Consider the following 17,785-nt stretch of genomic DNA (forward strand, 5'->3'; position numbering starts at 1 on the left):
GTTAATATGAAAGAGAACGGGGAGAGTGTTTGAGACACACAGAGAAGATTTCTTACATTTTTCTCATATATTTATCAAATTTTATTGTAATATGAGTCAAAATAAGAGCAAAGAAAAGGAGAAAGTCATTTGAGCAAGTGCTGAGATATTTTTCATTTTTTGTCTTTGATTAGTGTTCCTACAAGTAGCCCGATAAGCTTAGAAAACGATGAGTGGCCTCTTGGGGTTTGTAAAAGTTAGTCAAGCACAATTTAATGAGCTAAAAGAATTTTTGTGCAAACTAATTAATTAGCAGAATTTCCACTGAAATAATGAAGGAAGAAGCTTGGAATGTCTCATACCTAAACTGACCAAGGAAACCCCCAATCTGCTCACATTCTGCCTATTAAATGCCCTATAAAATCTTATGAACTCTGCTACAAACTTATACAGGTTTATGAAGAAGTCAATCTATGAAATATCTTTGTAGTTGCTCTCATCCTGTCTCCAGAATGGTAATAAGTAGAATAGTATAACATTCCTCCCCAAGCTTTCGATACTTTACGATCCCAAAGCAAATTTCAAGGGAGAAAATGTGTTTGAGGAATGTGACCAAAAACAAAACAAAGACATCTTAACCTCCTTCAACTTTTTTTCACAGAAGATTCAATTTCATAAACCATGCCTTGTTAGTCACCACTGTTTCCAGCGTGTACTTCCAGAATTCCCACCTGCATTCACAAAGAACCATAAAAACTGAATGTACGCACTGTTTTACCTAGTGCAAGACCCGATGGAGGTATTCTCTCTGTGGTGCTCTAATCCCTGTGTTATGAATTACCTCCTCCTGCACTTTACAGTCTTGCTCATTGTGTTCCTTTAAAACCCTTGACTCCAATTGCAGAACTAAAAGTACCAAAAATCCCATATACTGTTTTCATTTTGCAGAAAGTAGATATGTTTATTATCAATTCTACATTAGGTGGAAATTATCTTTAAATTATATTTACATTAATTTCGTTGAAGGTACAATTAATGTAAATGTAAAGGGATTTCCCCTTTCAAAGTTTATAGCTCCAAATGCTTAGAAGCACAAACAAAATACCAGCAAACCAAATTCTTACTGACTTTCCTGGTGTCCAGGCATCAGCTGTTACTGAAGGCTTACTTGATCTGCTGCAGCATTGACATCACGTTGACAGCCCTGGGGCCAATCACTGAGCTCCGAGGCCCTAGCTGTGTAGCTGGCATGAAGCGCTCAACTCAGTGACTTGACTCTAATGCCACCAACGTTAGGTCACCACTTAAGGAAATAACATAAGTCAGCGGTAGTGGCTAGAAGAACTGGATCCTGTAAGGGTAAGAGGAGACTGCCCCTTTAAATTATTTGTTTGTTCAACCTTCACCCTTGAAACTTTTTCTAAATGTTTCTAATATATATACAGCTCTGGCAAAAATTAAGAGACCACCACATCAAAACCCTGCCATGGGCAGCCCAATCTCCAGACCTGAACCCCATTGAAAACCTCTGGAATGTAATCAAGAGGATGATGGATAGTCACAAGCCATCAAACATAGAAGAACTGCTTAAATTTTTGCGCCAGAAGCAGTGTGAAAGACTGGTGGAAAGCATGCCAAGACGCTTGAAAGCTGTGATTAAAAATCATGGTTATTCCACAAAATATTGATTTCTGAACTCTTCCTGAGGTAAAACATTAGTATTGTGGTTTCTAAATGATTATGAACTTGTTTTCTTTGCATTATTTGAAAATGTATTGCTTGGAAATTCAGACATGTTATCAGAAGTTTATAGAATAAAAGAATAATTTACATTTTACTCAAAAATATACCTATAAAGCAGAGGCGTAGCTAGGGTTTTGGTTCAGGGGGGCGAAGCTTCTGAGTGGGCCCCTAACCAGGTAACCTTGATTACAATTCGGTGACGCGCCCTAATAGTGGAGGAGAACCAACATAGATATTACCACCATACGGTCAGTGGTAAATACAGTCCTACAGAACATATAAGAGATCACAGCACAGTTACAGATAATGTCTTACCGCTGACGTCCTTTCTGATGGAATTATTCACATTTCCCGTCTTTAGCATCTGGCCCAGACCGACATGACAACTTCTTCCAGCCAGGACTCGTCTGCAGAGAATACAACAAAGACACATTTCACTTCTCACATTCCAGCCCCATCATCTATTCCCAACCTGTACAAACTCCTCATCCTGCTGATACCCCAATACTGAGCCGCTGCTGTCGTATGTGTCCCTATTACTGCACCTGATACCCCAATACTGAGCTGCTGCTGCCGTATGTGACCCTATTACTGCACCTGATACCCCATATACTGTGCCGCTGCTGCCGTATGTGTCCCTATTACTGCCCCTGATACCCCAATACTGAGCCGCTGCTGCCATGTGTCCCTATTACTGCACCTGATACCCCAATACTGAGCTGCTGCTGCCGTATGTGTCCCTATTACTGCACCTAATACCCCAATACTGTGCCGCTGCTGCCGTATGTGTCCCTATTACTGCCCCTGATACCACAATACTGAGCCGCTGCTGCCATATGTGTCCCTATTACTGCACCTGATACCCCAATACTGAGCCGCTGCTGCCGTATGTGTTCCTATTACTACACCTGATACCCCAATACTGAGCCGCTGTTGCCGTATGTGTCCCTATTACTGCACCTGCTGTGTAAAATCTAAAGCACCCCCATATAGTAATGCTAGGTGCAAGTGCCCTAGAAAACACTGCACATATTTTGCCCCCTAGAAAGTAATAATGCCCTGTGTGCCCCTTTGATAGTCACAGTAACCCGAGTTCCTCTATAACAATAAGTGCCCACTTTACATTTAATAATGTCCCGAGTCTCCCCCTGTACAGCTCCTCTATACACAGTATGATGCCCCCTCACTGTATAGTACCACCCACACAGTATACTAACCCCTTAGTAGACTCCAAACTGTTTGATGGCTCCAATACTGTATGATGGCCCCTTCACTGTAATCCCCCCACTGTATGATGGCCCCATAGATAACCTCCATATAGTATAATGTGCCAGATAGTCCTCAATATAGTACAAGACAGTACCCCCACAGGCAGACCCTGTAGTATAAGGCAGTACCCCTATAGGCAGACCCTATGGTATAAGGCAGCACCCCCCATAGGCAGATCCTGTAGTGTGTAAGGCAGCGCCCCCCATAGGCAGATCCTGTAGTATTAGGCAGCATCCCCATAGGTAGATCCTGTAGTGTATTAGGCAGCACCCCCCCCATAGTCAGATCCTATAGTGTATTAGGAGGCAGCACCCCATAATCAGATCCTGTAGTGTATTAGGCAGCAGCCCCCTATAGTCAGATCCTGTAGTGTATTAGGCAGCAGCCCACCCATAGTCAGATCCTGTAGTGTATTAGGCAGCACCTCCCCATAGTCAGATCCTGTAGTGTATTAGGCAGCAGCCCCCCATAGTCAGATCCTGTAGTGTATTAGGCAGCAGCCCCCCCATAGTCAGATCCTGTAGTATTAGGCAGCAGCCCCCCCATAGTCAGATCCTGTAGTCTATTAGGCAGCAGCCCCCCCCCCATAGTCAGATCCTGTAGTGTATTAGGCAGCAGTCCCCCCCATAGGCAGATCCTGTAATGTATAAGGCAGCCTACATAAAAAAACAAAACAATACTCACCTCTCTTCCTCCTTGTTCCAGCGCTGCTCCCGCTCTTGTCCTGACAGCGGGCGCAGGGCGGTGACGTCACTGAGCCCACTGTCAGTGTCGGCGTCTGCGAGTGACGTCAGATGCTGACAGAGGGATGATGGGGGAGGGAGAGCAGCGCAGCACTCCTTCCCTCATCAATGCGGTGAGCTGTATCGGCTAGTTGCCGATACAGCTCACCATGCGATGACGGTGGGGGGCCCACTGCTGGCTCCGGGCCTCCCGCCTGCTCAGGGGCCCCATAGCGGCAGAGCAGGGAGATCAATTCTCCCTGTTCTGCCGCAGAATGTAACTGTATCAGAGCGCTGGGCCAGGGGCGATGGCCCCCTCTGCGCCCCCGGTTGCTACGCTACTGCTATAAAGAGAAAAAACTGACAAACTAAACATTTTGCAGTGGTCTCAACTTTTGCCAGAGCTCTATTTGTGTACATTTGTGCCTTTACAATTCTGTTTCTTCTATTTTTTGCTTTGTCACAATTAGAGAGAGGCGAACTCGAACAGTAAAGATTAGAGTCCATACCGAACAGCTACTGTTCGAGCACAAACTCCGAACACAGAGTATACCAGGAAGTCCATGTTACTGTTTGGGTTCGGCCCACACCCAACACTGGGTGTTTGTCACGCTTTCATGTGCATGACAGCGCGGCAAACACCGCTTCTGAATGGCGGTAAAATCATCACTGCCGATCAGAGAGCCGCGGTTCCCACATTGTTAAATTACAGCGTGAGCCCGCAGCTGTGATCAGACGTATAAAAGTTTACCTCCGGTCATTGGTGTCAGCTGATGAGACTACTGCTGCCGCTAATAACAGTGAGAGCAGAAATGGCTGATGGAAGTATTCATCAGCCGGCGCCTGCGCTGTAAATAAATAATTTAAAAAAACGGCGTGGGTTCCCCCGTATTTTGATAATCAGCAAAGAAAAACTCACAGCTGGGGGCTGGTATTCTCAAGCTGGTAAGGGGCCCTTTAAATAGCAGCCTGCAACCACCCAGAAAAGGCGCATCCCAATTGTCCTGTAGTGGTGGCAAGTGGAGCTCATATTTGTGGGGTTAATGTCACCTTTGTATTGTCAGGTGACGGAAAGCAATTAGTAATGAAGAGGTGTCTATAAGACACCCATCCATTACTAATCCTATAGTTATATAGTAAATAAACAGTCAGAATAAAGTCCTTTGTTTGAAATAATACAAAACACTTGTAACTTTTTATTTAAATATAAACACAGTTATACCCACCTAATTCCACTGAATCCCTTCATCTCCTGTAATAAAACAAAAAAAAAATATCCCTCACCTGTTCATCGTTCTGTCCCACGCTGTAATCCTGGTCTTAAAGAAGAATTCCAGTTTTATGCTTTACTACAGCCAGATCCCAGGCTTCTCCGTGCGTGGTCCAGCAGGACATCAGTGCAATCAGTGGTGAGCTGACTCTCGTTCCTTTTCTCCTGTTGTTTCAGTAATCCATGTCTGGGGGATAAACAGTTTTCAACATGGATGGTGCAAAGATGCAACCATGCAGGCTGAGAACCACTGGTGAATGAGCTGCTGCAAGCGCAGCATCAGTGACTAGCGGTGACGTCATCCAGGTTACTGCCGGTCACTGAGGCTGTGTTACCAGCCTTGCTGAACTGAGTTGACCTTGGTAAGATACCCGCACATCAGAGGAGAGAGAAATGGGGTCCCCCGATCCACCCCCGATGTCCCTGCATTCCCCCATGAAGTTGCCCTTGCCGATGGCGTCTTCTTCCAGGAAGAAAATGGCGGGCGCATGCGCAGTGCGCCCGCCGAGATCTGCTGGCCGGCACCCGGCAACAATAGGACATTTTTCCTATTGGTTCATTTTGATCACTGTGATAGACACTATCACAGTGATCAAAATAAAAAAAAATAGTATATCAAACCCGCCTTTATCACCCCATTAGTTATGTAAAAATAATAAAATTAAAAATGTATTTATTTCCATTTTCCATTACAGTTAGAGTTGGGCTAAAGTTAGGATTGGGCTAAAGTTAGAGTTGGGCTAGGGTTGGGATTACGGTTAGGATAGGGATCAGGGTTAGGGGTGTGTTAGGGTTAGGTTTGTGGCTAGGGTTATGGTTGCGATTAGGGGTGTGTTGCTGTTAGGGTTGGAGTTAGAATTGGGGGTGTTCCACTGTTTAGGTACATCAGGGGTTCTCCAAATGTGACATGTTGCCACCATTGATTCCAGCCAATGGTGTGTTCAAAAAGTCAAACGGTGCTCACTCCCTCTTCTGAGCCCTGCCATGCACCCAAACTGGCTTTTCCCCACATTCGGGGTATTGGCGTACTCAGGAGAAATTGCACAACACATTTTGGGCTCTATTTTTTCCTGATACCCTTGTGAAAATAAAAAAAATTGGTTCCAAAGTAATTTGTGAAAAAGTAAAACGTTCATTTATTCTTTCCACGTTGCTTTCAGTTCTCGTGAAGCACCTGAAGGGTTAATAAACTTCTTGAATGTGGTTTCATGCACCTTGAGGGGTGAAGTTTTTTTGAATGGTGTCACTTTTAGGTATTTTCTGTTATATTGACCCCTCAAACTCACTTAAAATGTGAGGTGTTCCCTAAAAAAATGGCTTTGTAAATTTTGTTGGAAAAATGATAAATAGCTGGTCAAATTTGAACCCTTATAACGTCCTAACAAAAAAAAATTTTTGTTTCCAAAATTGTGCTGATGTAAAGATGACATGTGGGAAATGTTATTTATTAACTATTTTGTGTGACATCACTCTCTGATTTAAGGGTACAAAGATTAAAAGTTTGAAAATTGCTAAATTTTCTAAATTTTTGCCAAATTTCCACTTTTTTCATAAATAAATGCTAGTTATATTGAAGAAATTTTACCACTACATGAAGTACAATATGTGACAAAAAATAATTTCAGAATCAGTGGGATACATTGAAGCGATCTAGAGCTATAACTTCATAAATTGACAGTGGTCAGAATTGTAAAAATTGGTTTGGTCATTAAGTACCAAGTTGGCTCTGTCACTAAGGGGTTAAAAGACAGCATTTTGTGTTTACTTAGGCTATCTTTGCTTGACAGTAACCCATTCATGCTCCATGATGAATTTATCCACCATCTGTGCCTGAGTGTGTGGAGCGGTCTCATTACCTGAGCCTGCTCCACACAGGGTAGATGTTGGCTGTGTTATACAGCTGGCACATGCAACTAATAGCAGCCACTGGATCTTGCTACAATTACAGTTGTTTAACCATTTAAATTCCACTTTCAATCTCGGACACTAGCGTTTAAATGTCTGAGTTACAATTTAATTTGTGTCATCTAATATTTTGGCACTTCCTGAAAGGTTATATTTTTTCCATACTGGCAAAGAGTATAATCTGCATCACCTGCCATGCATATTGTTACTTGGCAGTCTTCCTTTTCTCTTTTTTTTTCCTCAGTTTTTACTTTATTTTTGTGTTCCTTTACCATTTTGGAGTCACGCATGTGTCTAGCAAAGACACCGAATCATGCCAACCTAATAGCAAAAGTTTGTTGTCTGGCAGGGTTTTATTTGTGGGGATTTTCAGTAATTGACTTGACATATCATATGTTTGTTTTTACTCGTCAATGATTGTCCACCTTTGATCGAAATATCAAGCAATGAGAGGGATGGGAACTCACATGGAATGAACAAGATGAGAAGGTTAATCCTGAAAATTTGTCCCATTACTGAAGCATAAAATTCTTTCATCCAAACCACATTATGATGCAATAATGTTTGGTTTTTATTAGATTATTCCAGTGCTAAATAATTTAAGTGATTCATCATTCTTTCATTCAAGTCATATTAGCATTAGCAGATCTGTCACATTCCCAGCACTAGGACAAAGTCAGAAGTTGACGATTGAAACTAAAAAAACTGAATGATTATTTACTAGCACAAAATGTACAAGCTGAAAAGCACAATCGCAAAACACACTGTTAAAAACACGTAAAAAACATGTTTATTAACATGGGACACACAGGAGAATAATCTGTACTCCCCCTACAATGCCTTAGCCCACAATAAGGCAGCCCACCTATCTGCTAGGACACCCTAGAAATCGGTCATAGTACACAGTGTAAATATAAAATTTATGCTACAGATACGTATTTGAGGATATTTTTCCACCGCATTACCCCTTTAACAATAGAAAGTCCAACAGACAATTAAGAGGGTGGACACAGATGGATAGGCGAGCAAAGCATCAGAGAACCCAAACCCCACTGAAAATGGTTCCCTTGTGGAGGTGATGTTTCCCCTTCTAGACACTACCCCATGCGGCCATAAACTTCTAGCTGACATAGAATTTGGTGACTCTTGCAGTATTTCTTTCAGAATCCAGCCTACACTATGCCTCAGTGCCACTTCCTTCACTTTCTCAGGGTCCCCACTAACCCACAGATGTGCTAGTCCCAGAATCCAGCCTCCGTATACCGGCTACCTCTCTGTTCTTTATCTCAGTCCTGGGCATCAGCGTTCTCCTTCTTCCCTTACTTTAACTAGCAATCAAAACTTGCCACTCTTTATCCAGATTATTTCTTGGTATCACAGCTGCTCTTTGTCATGCACACACTGTGGCCTCTTACTAACCACTGACAGCGTATGTTCACTGAACCGTGCGGTTTTAAGGCATTCCAATACATTCTATTCGTGAAATTTCTGTTGCAGAGACAAGCGTCTCCACAGCGTGCCAATTTCTCTTGCGGTCTTGAAAGAAACGCTGCATGTCAGTGTCCGCGGGTGATCCACAGGTACAGATGCAAGCATAGTGGACATGGAATTTCTAGAAATCTCATCCACTATGCTGTTAGATCTGGCCGCTGCGGGTTTGATGTTGCATAAATACGCAGAGTCAAAACTGCAGAAATTCCGGACCTTGGGCACGTACCCTTACAATGCAGATTTACTTGTATACCGAAACCTTATCTGAACTCTTGATCAGTCTGCACTTTCTACCATGAGTGTTTGCTGTGTTTGGGGCATTCACAAAACAGTGCATAAAAGTTTCCTTCTGTTGTTAACACAATTCTTGTTTTTGCAGATTTGCTGTGAAATGGACACCCCAGCTCATGGTTTTCTTACTTTCTTTCTGTTTATTTTATTGAAGCTTAATAAGTGTTAGAGCTAAGCTGACTTCACCAATACTTCTGACCGTGAACTTGTAAACTCACAACAGTGGAAGATTTCTACTATTGTACAAATTGTGAAATTCTTTCATTCTAGCACTTGATAATCCAAGACTGATTATATAAAATTTGCTATAGAGATGAAAACGAAGGTTTCACTCATTCGCTGCTGATGGCGAATAGTCGGTAAAATAAAATTATTTTATTTGAACAGTTTTAAAAGTCAATTCGTTAAACCTGTTTAAATAAAAATTTCATTTCACCGACAATTCGCCATCAGCAGCGCATGAGTGATACCTCCGTTATCATCTCTATATTCATGGTTGATTCCTTGACCGGTATCTGTGCAGCAGCTGTTATATGCCCGTTATGTGTTGCCATTCAGCAACATAAGGCGAGTGTATCTCCCCTTTTTCTGACACCCCATTGTCACAGGATAAGACCCTATTGCGCTTTTTTCCCCCAGTTTCTCCCTTCCGTTAGAAATATAAGATAGACAGTCTGGCTTCTGTTCCCACCACTCCAATGAAACTGCCCTAACCAAACATACTAACAACTTACCTCCAAGACTAACAGACAATATTCTATACTCCTCCTGCTACAACCCCTGGCAAAAATTATGTAATCACAGGCCTTGGAGGATGTTCATTCAGTTGTTTAATTTTGTAGAAAAAAAGCAGATCATAGACCTACCACAAAACTAAAGTAATTTCAAATGGCAACTTTCTGGCTTTAAGAAACACTAAAAGAAATCAAGAACAAGAAATGTGGTAGTCAGTAATGGTTACATTTTTTAACCAAGCATAGGGGAAAAATCATGGAATAACTCAATTCTGCGGAAAAAATATGGAATTATGAAAAACAAACAAACAAAAAAACACTCCAAAACATCACTAGTATTTTGTTGCACCACCTCTGGCTTTTATAACAGCTTGCAGTCTCTGAGGCATGGACTTAATGAGTGTCAAACAGAACTCTTCATCAATCTGGCTCCAACTTTCTCTGAATGCTGTTGCCAGATCAGCTTTTCAGGTTGGAGCCTTGTCATGGACCATTTTCTTCAACTTCCACCAAAGATTTTCAATTGGATTGAGATCCGGACTATTTGCAGGCCATGACATTGACCTTATGTGTCTTTTTTCACGGAATGTTTTCACAATTTTTGCTCTATGGCAGGATGCATTATCATCTTGAAAAATGATTTCATCATCCCCAAACATCCTTTCAATTGATGGGATAAGAAAAGTGTCCAAAATATCAACATAAACTTGTGTATTTTTTGAAGATGTAATGACAGCCATATCCCCAGTGCCTTTATCCGACATGCAGCCCCATATTATCAATGACTGTGGAAATTTGCATTTTTTCTTCAGGAAGTCATCTTTATAAATCTCATTGGAACGGCACCAAACAAAAGTTCCAGCATCATCACCTTACCTAATGCAGATTCGGGATTCATCACTGAATATGACTTTCATCCAGTCATCCACAGTCCATGATTGCTTTTCCTTAGCCCATTGTAACTTTGTTTTTTTCTGTTTAGGTGTTAATGATGGCTTTCGTTTAGCTTTTCTGTATGTAAATCCCAGTTCCTTACAGTTCGGTCACAGACGACGCCAGTTTCCACCCATTCCTTCCTCATTTGCTTTGTTGTGCATTACCTGTTTTGGAGACATATTGCTTTAAGTTTTCGGTCTTGACGCTTTAATGTCTTCCTTGGTCTACCAGTATGTTTGCCTTTAACAACCTTCCCATGTTGTTTGTATTTGGTCCAGATTTTAGACACAGCTGACTGTGAACAACAAACATCTATTGCAACATTGTGTGATTTACCCTCTTTTAAGAGTTTGATAATCCTCTCCTTTGTTTCACTTGACACCTTTCGTGTTGGAGCCATGATTCATGTCAGTCTCCTATTTAGACTAATGCAGTATCATCCTATTTGGCCTACCAGCTGTCAATCTCGCAACTCTCCAATCCATCCTTAACTCTGCAGCCCAATTATTCCACCTCTCTTCTCGTAACGTCTCTGCTTCTCTGTTCTACAAATCCCTTCATTGGCTTACAATTCCCCAACGTATCAAGTTCAAACTACTTACATTGACCAGGGCCATCCATAATCTGTCTCCTCCACATATCTCCAAACTAATCTCCTAATATCTTCCCCGCACAATCTCCAGTCCTTCCAAGACCTCCTTCTCTCTTATATGAACTCCTTTTCACATGTACAGCACCATGGAATCAATAGTGCTCTAAAAATAAATAATAATTCACAAGAGTAAAAGCAGAAGACTGGTTAGAGGGCACCAATGATGAAATTGTTTGGATTATGGTTGAGTTCTCACGAGCATATTTCACAGTCCATATATGTACATCTGAACTGACCATGGGTCTCTTGACCTGAATTTACAGCTTTATAGGTCTATGAGGCTCTAAAGATTGGGTAGAGAGATTTGCCTTAAGACCAGGCATTGAGGTCAGTATACGGACCGAGAAATAAGACCAAGTACCCAGTATAACAAATAGCATTATACCAAGTCTAGACTTTCCTTCACCATGGGAAAAGATTCTGTTCAAATTCTATCCAAAATATAAAATTAATTTAATCCATCTGGCAAATTATGTAGAAAAAAACAATGTGATGACACAGCATTTATTCTTAATTAGGCCAGACATATTTTTCAGTAGGTCAGGAGACATAGCCATTGTTCATATGAGCCTGAACATTGGCTATTGCATTGATGTTAATTGCAGTTGTGACGACACAGCATTTGTTCTTCATTAGGAGGTCTTCATTCCGGTAGGTCAAGACACCTAAGTCATTGTTCATATGAGCCTAAACATTGACTCTTGAATTGATTGTTGCAGCTTTTTTGCGTTGCTAACCTTGGAGGACAGACGCAGGGTAACTGAACAACTGATGTTTGCTAATATGTTTATTACCAATTGTATTAGTCCATGCAGCTTGTTGACCTGCAAACTTTGAAGGACAAACTATGCAGATTGATTGAATACTCGAATAATCAGAAATGACCTCAACCCACTATCCCCCTGACCTGTGGATGATGACATGAAAGAGAGTTGTGAACTATAAAAAGGTGATCTGCCTCAGTACATGAAAAAAAGAGACTTTATATGACAGTAGCCAAGGTAGCATGGCTACAACCGGAAGAATACAGATTTGAAACACTCTACAGGATGCCAGCTTAAGGGACTATGGCTCCAGCTGAAGTAAAACAGATCTGCTTTATTGACCATCACTGAACCCATGGAGATGTTTGGAAAAGCCAGGTTGGAACAATCAGGTCACCTGGCCACATAACTCAATTCACTGTCTCTATGGGTGCGTGCCAAATGCAGGGTGCCACTGGTTGGGGTGGTCAGCCCTGGAAGGCCCGAAGTTGCAGTTACTCTAATCCCTGTGAGCCAGCGGAAGGGTCAGATTCTGTAATTTGCACCATTTTGTGCATTTGCTGGGACTGTGCTATATGTTACTGTCTGTTGGTGGTTCAATAAAATATTGCTACACGGTTTTACCCTCACCCTGTTTTGTCTGAGTAGTATTCTGCCCATGGTAAAGGAGTGTGGGCGTTCAGTGGGATGAGCCCTGGTCCATGCGGTCTTTCTAAAGACAGCCGGCCAAGCAAACAAGAGCACCCACTGAACCTCATGTCACAACCCTTGGTAGCAGTGGTGGGATACTACTCAGCCCGGTGGATCCGGGGAGCTGCAGGGGACTGGTGTTCATAGAAACCATCCTAGGGCTTCACTTACCCAGATCAAGGATGATGAGCAGCCTATCATGACTGGCTAATTAAAATCTGGGAGGAATGTGATGGCACAGCATTTATTATTAACTCGGCCAGACGTACAGTAGGTCAGGAGACACAGGCCATTGTTCATATGAGCCTGAACCTTGACTTCTGAATTGATGTTTGTTGCAGCTTATTGTGTTGCTAGCCTTGGAGGACAGGGACAAAGGGTAATTGAACAATTGTTGTTTGCTAATATGTTGATTGCCCACTGTATCAGTCATCTTGTTGATCTGCAAACATTGAAGGACAAACTATGCAGATTGAATGAATACTCAGTACTGTGGCTCAGTGGTTAGCACTGCAGCCTTGAAGCGCTGGAGTCCTGGATTCAAATCCCACCAAGTACAAATATGCAAGGAGTTTGTATGTGTTCCCTGTGTTTGCGCGGGTTTTCACAGGGTACGCGGGTTTCAACAGGGTACACAGGGTTCCTCACACATTCCAAAGACATACTGATAGGGAATTTAGATTGTGAGCCCATTAGGGACAGTGATGATAAGGTTTGTAAAGTGCTTCGGAATGAGATAGCACTGTATAAACAAAGCATAATAAATAATAATAATACTCAAACAACGAGAGATGGCTTCATCCCACCTTCCCCCCAAAGTAGCATGGCTCCAACTGGAGGAATACAGATTGCAGATTGTCACAATTCCTCCGCTCACTGCTTGATTGCTATGCTGTCCTGGAAATTGACTTATGCTGAGTTGTCAGGGTTTTGATTAACAGCTTGGCTGCCAATTCCGTGATGGTGTGCTGAGCTGTCAGTGCTGTGATTGCCAGCTCAGCTGTCCATTCTGTGACTGGGAGGTGTGGGATTTTCCCCAGGTGTTCGATGATCTTGAGAATTCAAAAAGCTATTTGATACCTGTGAGACGTAGTTTGTGCTTCCTGGTGAGTGTTAGTCTGATTCTGCTGTTCTGAGTTCTGATCTTCTGCTGCCTGGCCTTTTGGATCGTGCACTTACTATATCTTTGTCTTGTCCTTTGGCTTTGATACGCTGTCTCGTTATTGCTATTGACCCCGGACTATGACCTGACTAACTTCTTTGTCTTTTCCCTGGGTTATCTATGTGCTCTCTTGTTATTGACCCCGCAACGTCTGACTATTCTGCCTCATGATCTGTCCGTGAGTAGTGAATAGCATAACATTATGTCTGGCCATATACTTTTTTTTCCTGCCCAGTGGATCCAGTTAGTGCACTTTGTGACCAGGTGGCAAATCTGACCCAGATGGTTCAGGATCTTGCCAAGCATCGCCAGAGGCTAGAATCCTCACAGTCCCAGCTGTAGGATCAGTTTAGTATGCTGAGTGCTTTCCAAATATCTCAGATATTGACAGTAGTTATGTCTTCTGGACCGGCTAACATGCAGTTGACAGCCCCAAAACCAGTTGTGGCATTTCCTGACAGATTTTTGGGAAAGAGGGATCAATTTAGGGTATACAGGGAGAGATGTGAATTATTTTTTATTCTGCCGCCTCGGTTTTCTGGGGATGAGTCCCAGGGGGTGGGTATGATTATGTCCCTATTGCGTGGGGGTCCTCAGACTTGGCATTCTCTTTGTCCCCATTAACCTCAGACCATTCTTCTGTTGACGCCTTGTTTGATGCTTTAGGAATTATTTATAATGAATCTGACAGGGTCCACGTCGCAGAGGCTAAGATCATAAACCTGACACAGGACAACTGCACCACTGAAGATTATAGTTCAGAGTCCCGGAATTTGTCATCAGAGGGTCTGTGGAACGATGATGCTCTCAAGTGTGTTTCACAGTTGCCTTACGAACACTCTTTAGGACGCGCAGGCTTTGCATTCTTAACCCTGCTCTTTTGCGGAGGCCATTTATATGGATTGTAACATTCTTCCCGAGTCTGTTTCCTTACCTGAAACAGAACCAATGGAGGGTGGTACAGCCTGCAATCAGATCGTGGAGAGGAGACATCGGTATGATATGGAACTCTACTACTACTGTGGTCGCACTGGACATTATCTCAAGGACTGCTTGATTTGCCCTCAAACAAAAAAGCCGTCGGGATACAACTAAGTCTGGGTGAAATTTGAGAAGGTCACCGAAACTTCCAGGTACTTTTTAACTCATCAAATAAAGTACTGTTGAACGTGAAACTATGTTTTTCAGAACCTGTGGTTATCTGCTCTTGCCTTCATTGACTGTGAGTCTGACACAAATGTTATTGATTCTGGACTGGTTCTTAAATAAGGATTAAGGACAGTTAGATTGGAAAGACTTGATTCAGATTTTCGCCATTGACAAGACACCATTACTCCAGAACTTTGTCCAGTTGGTAACAGTGTAATTAACACTAAGAGTGGGAACACTTCACTTTGAGTCCATCTCCTGTTATGTCTTGGATAATTTACCTGCTAGGTTGGTGTTGGGATTTCCATGGCTGCATGTTCATAATCCTGTTTTAAAATGGTGGCAAAAGTATATTATTCAGTGGAGCCAACTGTCATAAAAAGTGTCTTTGATTTGTGCAAATTTGCTCTATTAGTCTGGAGGGTCTGCCAGCATACCTGAAAGACTTCGGAGATGTGTTCTCGGAAAAAGAAGAGGAGATACTACCTCCCCATAGTCCTTATGCTTGTGCTATTGATTTGACTTATTTCTAATGCCAAATTGCCTGTACAATTTGTCAGGACCTGAACAGACAGCTGTAAAAAAATTAAGCAAATTAAAGTTTACGGAAGGGTCATATCCAGCCTTCCTCCTTGCCTGTAGCCATTGGTTTCTTCTTTGCGAAAAAGAAGGATGGCATGTGTGGAGACACGGGGGTCGGCGATTTACCCGCTCTCCTTTTAACACGGGCATAACGCTACTCAGACAACACAGAGTGAGGGATAAACCGTATGGCAATGCTTTTTTGAACCACAAAACAGGCAGATAACACGTCGAACAGTTCCACCAAAATACCGCAAGATGTTGTATATACGAGTCTCAACCCTTCCGCTGACTCACCGGGATAATGGCAGTGATTACTTCAGAGCTCCCAGGGTCGACTACCCCAACTGTGGCATGCATACAGAGGGGAGGTAATAACAAGCGTAGGAAAGATGACAGTCCATTCAGATACAAGTCTAGTTGACCAGAGGGTGACAACCTGGCTTTATCTTCCAGGGTCGGCTACCCCACCTGTGGCACACACACACACAGAGAGGAGGTAATGACAAGCTTAGGAAGATGACAGCCCATTGAGGTACAAGGCCAGTTGACCTGAGGATCACAACCTGGTTTCTCTGAACATGTCAATGGAGCCAGGCGACCAGAGGGTCACAATCCTCGCTTTTTCCAAACATACCCATGATTCAGCGATGGTCATTGGAGCAGATCTGCATTCTTCAAACTGGGGCCGAGCTCTCCTAGATTGTTGCCTGTAGAATAATAGATCCGTGTCCCTCGTGATGGAGCCATGATGCATTGGCAGCAGTCCTGTAGGGTCCCTGGATGTTGGGATGTCTTGGCAGAATCTCTGGCTGTCTCTCTCTCTATAGAGGCATGTAACCTCGGTCATGGTTAGGACATGGCTAATGTCCTGTTCTCTCAGGGTTAATATTGTTGGCCTCTCTTTCAAGATGGGAGGGGTATTTACACTCATCCCTAGCTGAGCTTCACTGTCAGCTATACATTCTGCTTTGGTTTGTGTGCTTGACCCCTGGAGTGTGTGCTCGGTTTGCAATTGTTTATCTTGCTCTCCGTGCGTTACTCGGTTTGTTATTCTGGATTTCTGACCTCTGGCTTTGCTTCTGACAATCCCCTGTCTCTCCCTTTTGGTACCTCGTGATCTCCTGGCTCCGATCTTTGCTTATTTGGTAACTCTAGTATTTATCCCTTCTCTGTTCTCCGGCGTCTGGCTCCACCCCCTGACCTCATGTCACTCTGTCACATGTTTAAGGTCCTGTTGGTTACCAGGTTAGTACGCGGCGTTTAGTTCAGCTCCGTTGCTGCTGTGTGCAGCTCTCCACGCATTTATACCCGGAAGCTGTGACAACCTCTTTTTATACTTAACAAGTGCCCTTCATTCAGTATTGACATAATGGGTAAAAATGGAGATGAGATCAAGTAACATTACTTGATTATTTAATCTACTGTATTTGCATAGTTTTTCCTTCTCTGTTTGTGAAGTCACCAAACTATCTGGCCTACACAATGCATAATTAGTATATCAGTATACATCACTAGTCATCAAGGATAAGAGCACAATATGTTATATGAAATGTCAATATTACAGGCATACACAAGCAAATGTGTTTTCTTCACCAACATTTAAATTCAAAAGTCAACATACAGATGACAGTCTATTCTTCTTGGTTTGGTAAAAATAGTAGTATCGTTAATTAAGATATAATGCTGTGTCTCCACAGGGTGCGCCACCCTTGCCTCGATTTCCATGAATTAAACTAAATTACAGTTAAAAATACTTGTCTGTTGGTGGTTCAATAAAGTATTGCCACACTGATTTACGCTCTCTGTGGATTATTTGAGTAGCATCCCACCCACGGGTAAGGAGAGCGTGCGTTCAGTGGGATGAGCCCTGGTCCATGCGGTCTTTTCAAAAGACAGCTGGGCCAGCGGACGGGAGCATCCAGAAAAAAAAATAATGTACAAAAAAAAATTGGCTGTAAAGAGAAGGGGTTAAATAATAAGATGTCACGTAGTGTCAAGGGACTCTGGGCACCTACCCTTGAACTAGTGGCGCCCTAGTCTATCTCTGTCCCCTGGCTTTCCCGTACCTAGCTATGCTCCTTAACCCTTATCTGATCCCTCCCCAACCCAGGGAAGTGAAGAGCTGAAGTGTATAGGAAAACACTAATTAGACCGACAGTGGTAAACACAAAGGGATAACAGAAAACTACAAATACACTCAAAGAACAACAGAGTGGGAAACAGGGGAGTTATAGGAAGGGGAAATGAAATGTAAGAGGATAAGGGTAAATAAGCAAACCAAGTCCATACAAAAACTCTCCAACTGCCTACTCTAAACACTAAACTTCTCCTTCATCTTCAAACCAGGAAGGAGAACTATCAGTGGCAACTCCCAAGTGCCAGTTGCAAGCAAACATATCAGAGAGGAGCAGCCAACTCACAACAGCAACAATTCAGGATGGAG

The 17,785-nt window shown here is 42.7% G+C and overlaps 1 protein-coding gene across 4 annotated transcripts in view; it reads right to left on the reverse strand.

Moving 5' to 3' along the window:
- The window catches only part of LOC143765791 (chloride channel CLIC-like protein 1), a 347,463-nt gene that overhangs the window by 45,023 nt on the left and 284,655 nt on the right, over positions 1-17,785 (reverse strand). For 2 of the 4 annotated variants that reach the window (XM_077252828.1, XM_077252827.1), the window contains exon 4: positions 2,038-2,129. The exons of the other annotated variants lie outside the window; for them this stretch is intronic. In XM_077252828.1, coding sequence (XP_077108943.1) covers positions 2,061-2,129 — 69 coding nt within the window. In that variant the 3' untranslated portion in view covers positions 2,038-2,060. The remainder of the gene's footprint in view (positions 1-2,037; positions 2,130-17,785) is intronic. 4 annotated transcript variants of the gene reach the window in all.

This window comes from Ranitomeya variabilis, chromosome 4 (genome assembly GCF_051348905.1).
Source record: "Ranitomeya variabilis isolate aRanVar5 chromosome 4, aRanVar5.hap1, whole genome shotgun sequence".
In the NCBI taxonomy this organism is placed as follows: domain Eukaryota; kingdom Metazoa; phylum Chordata; class Amphibia; order Anura; family Dendrobatidae; genus Ranitomeya; species Ranitomeya variabilis.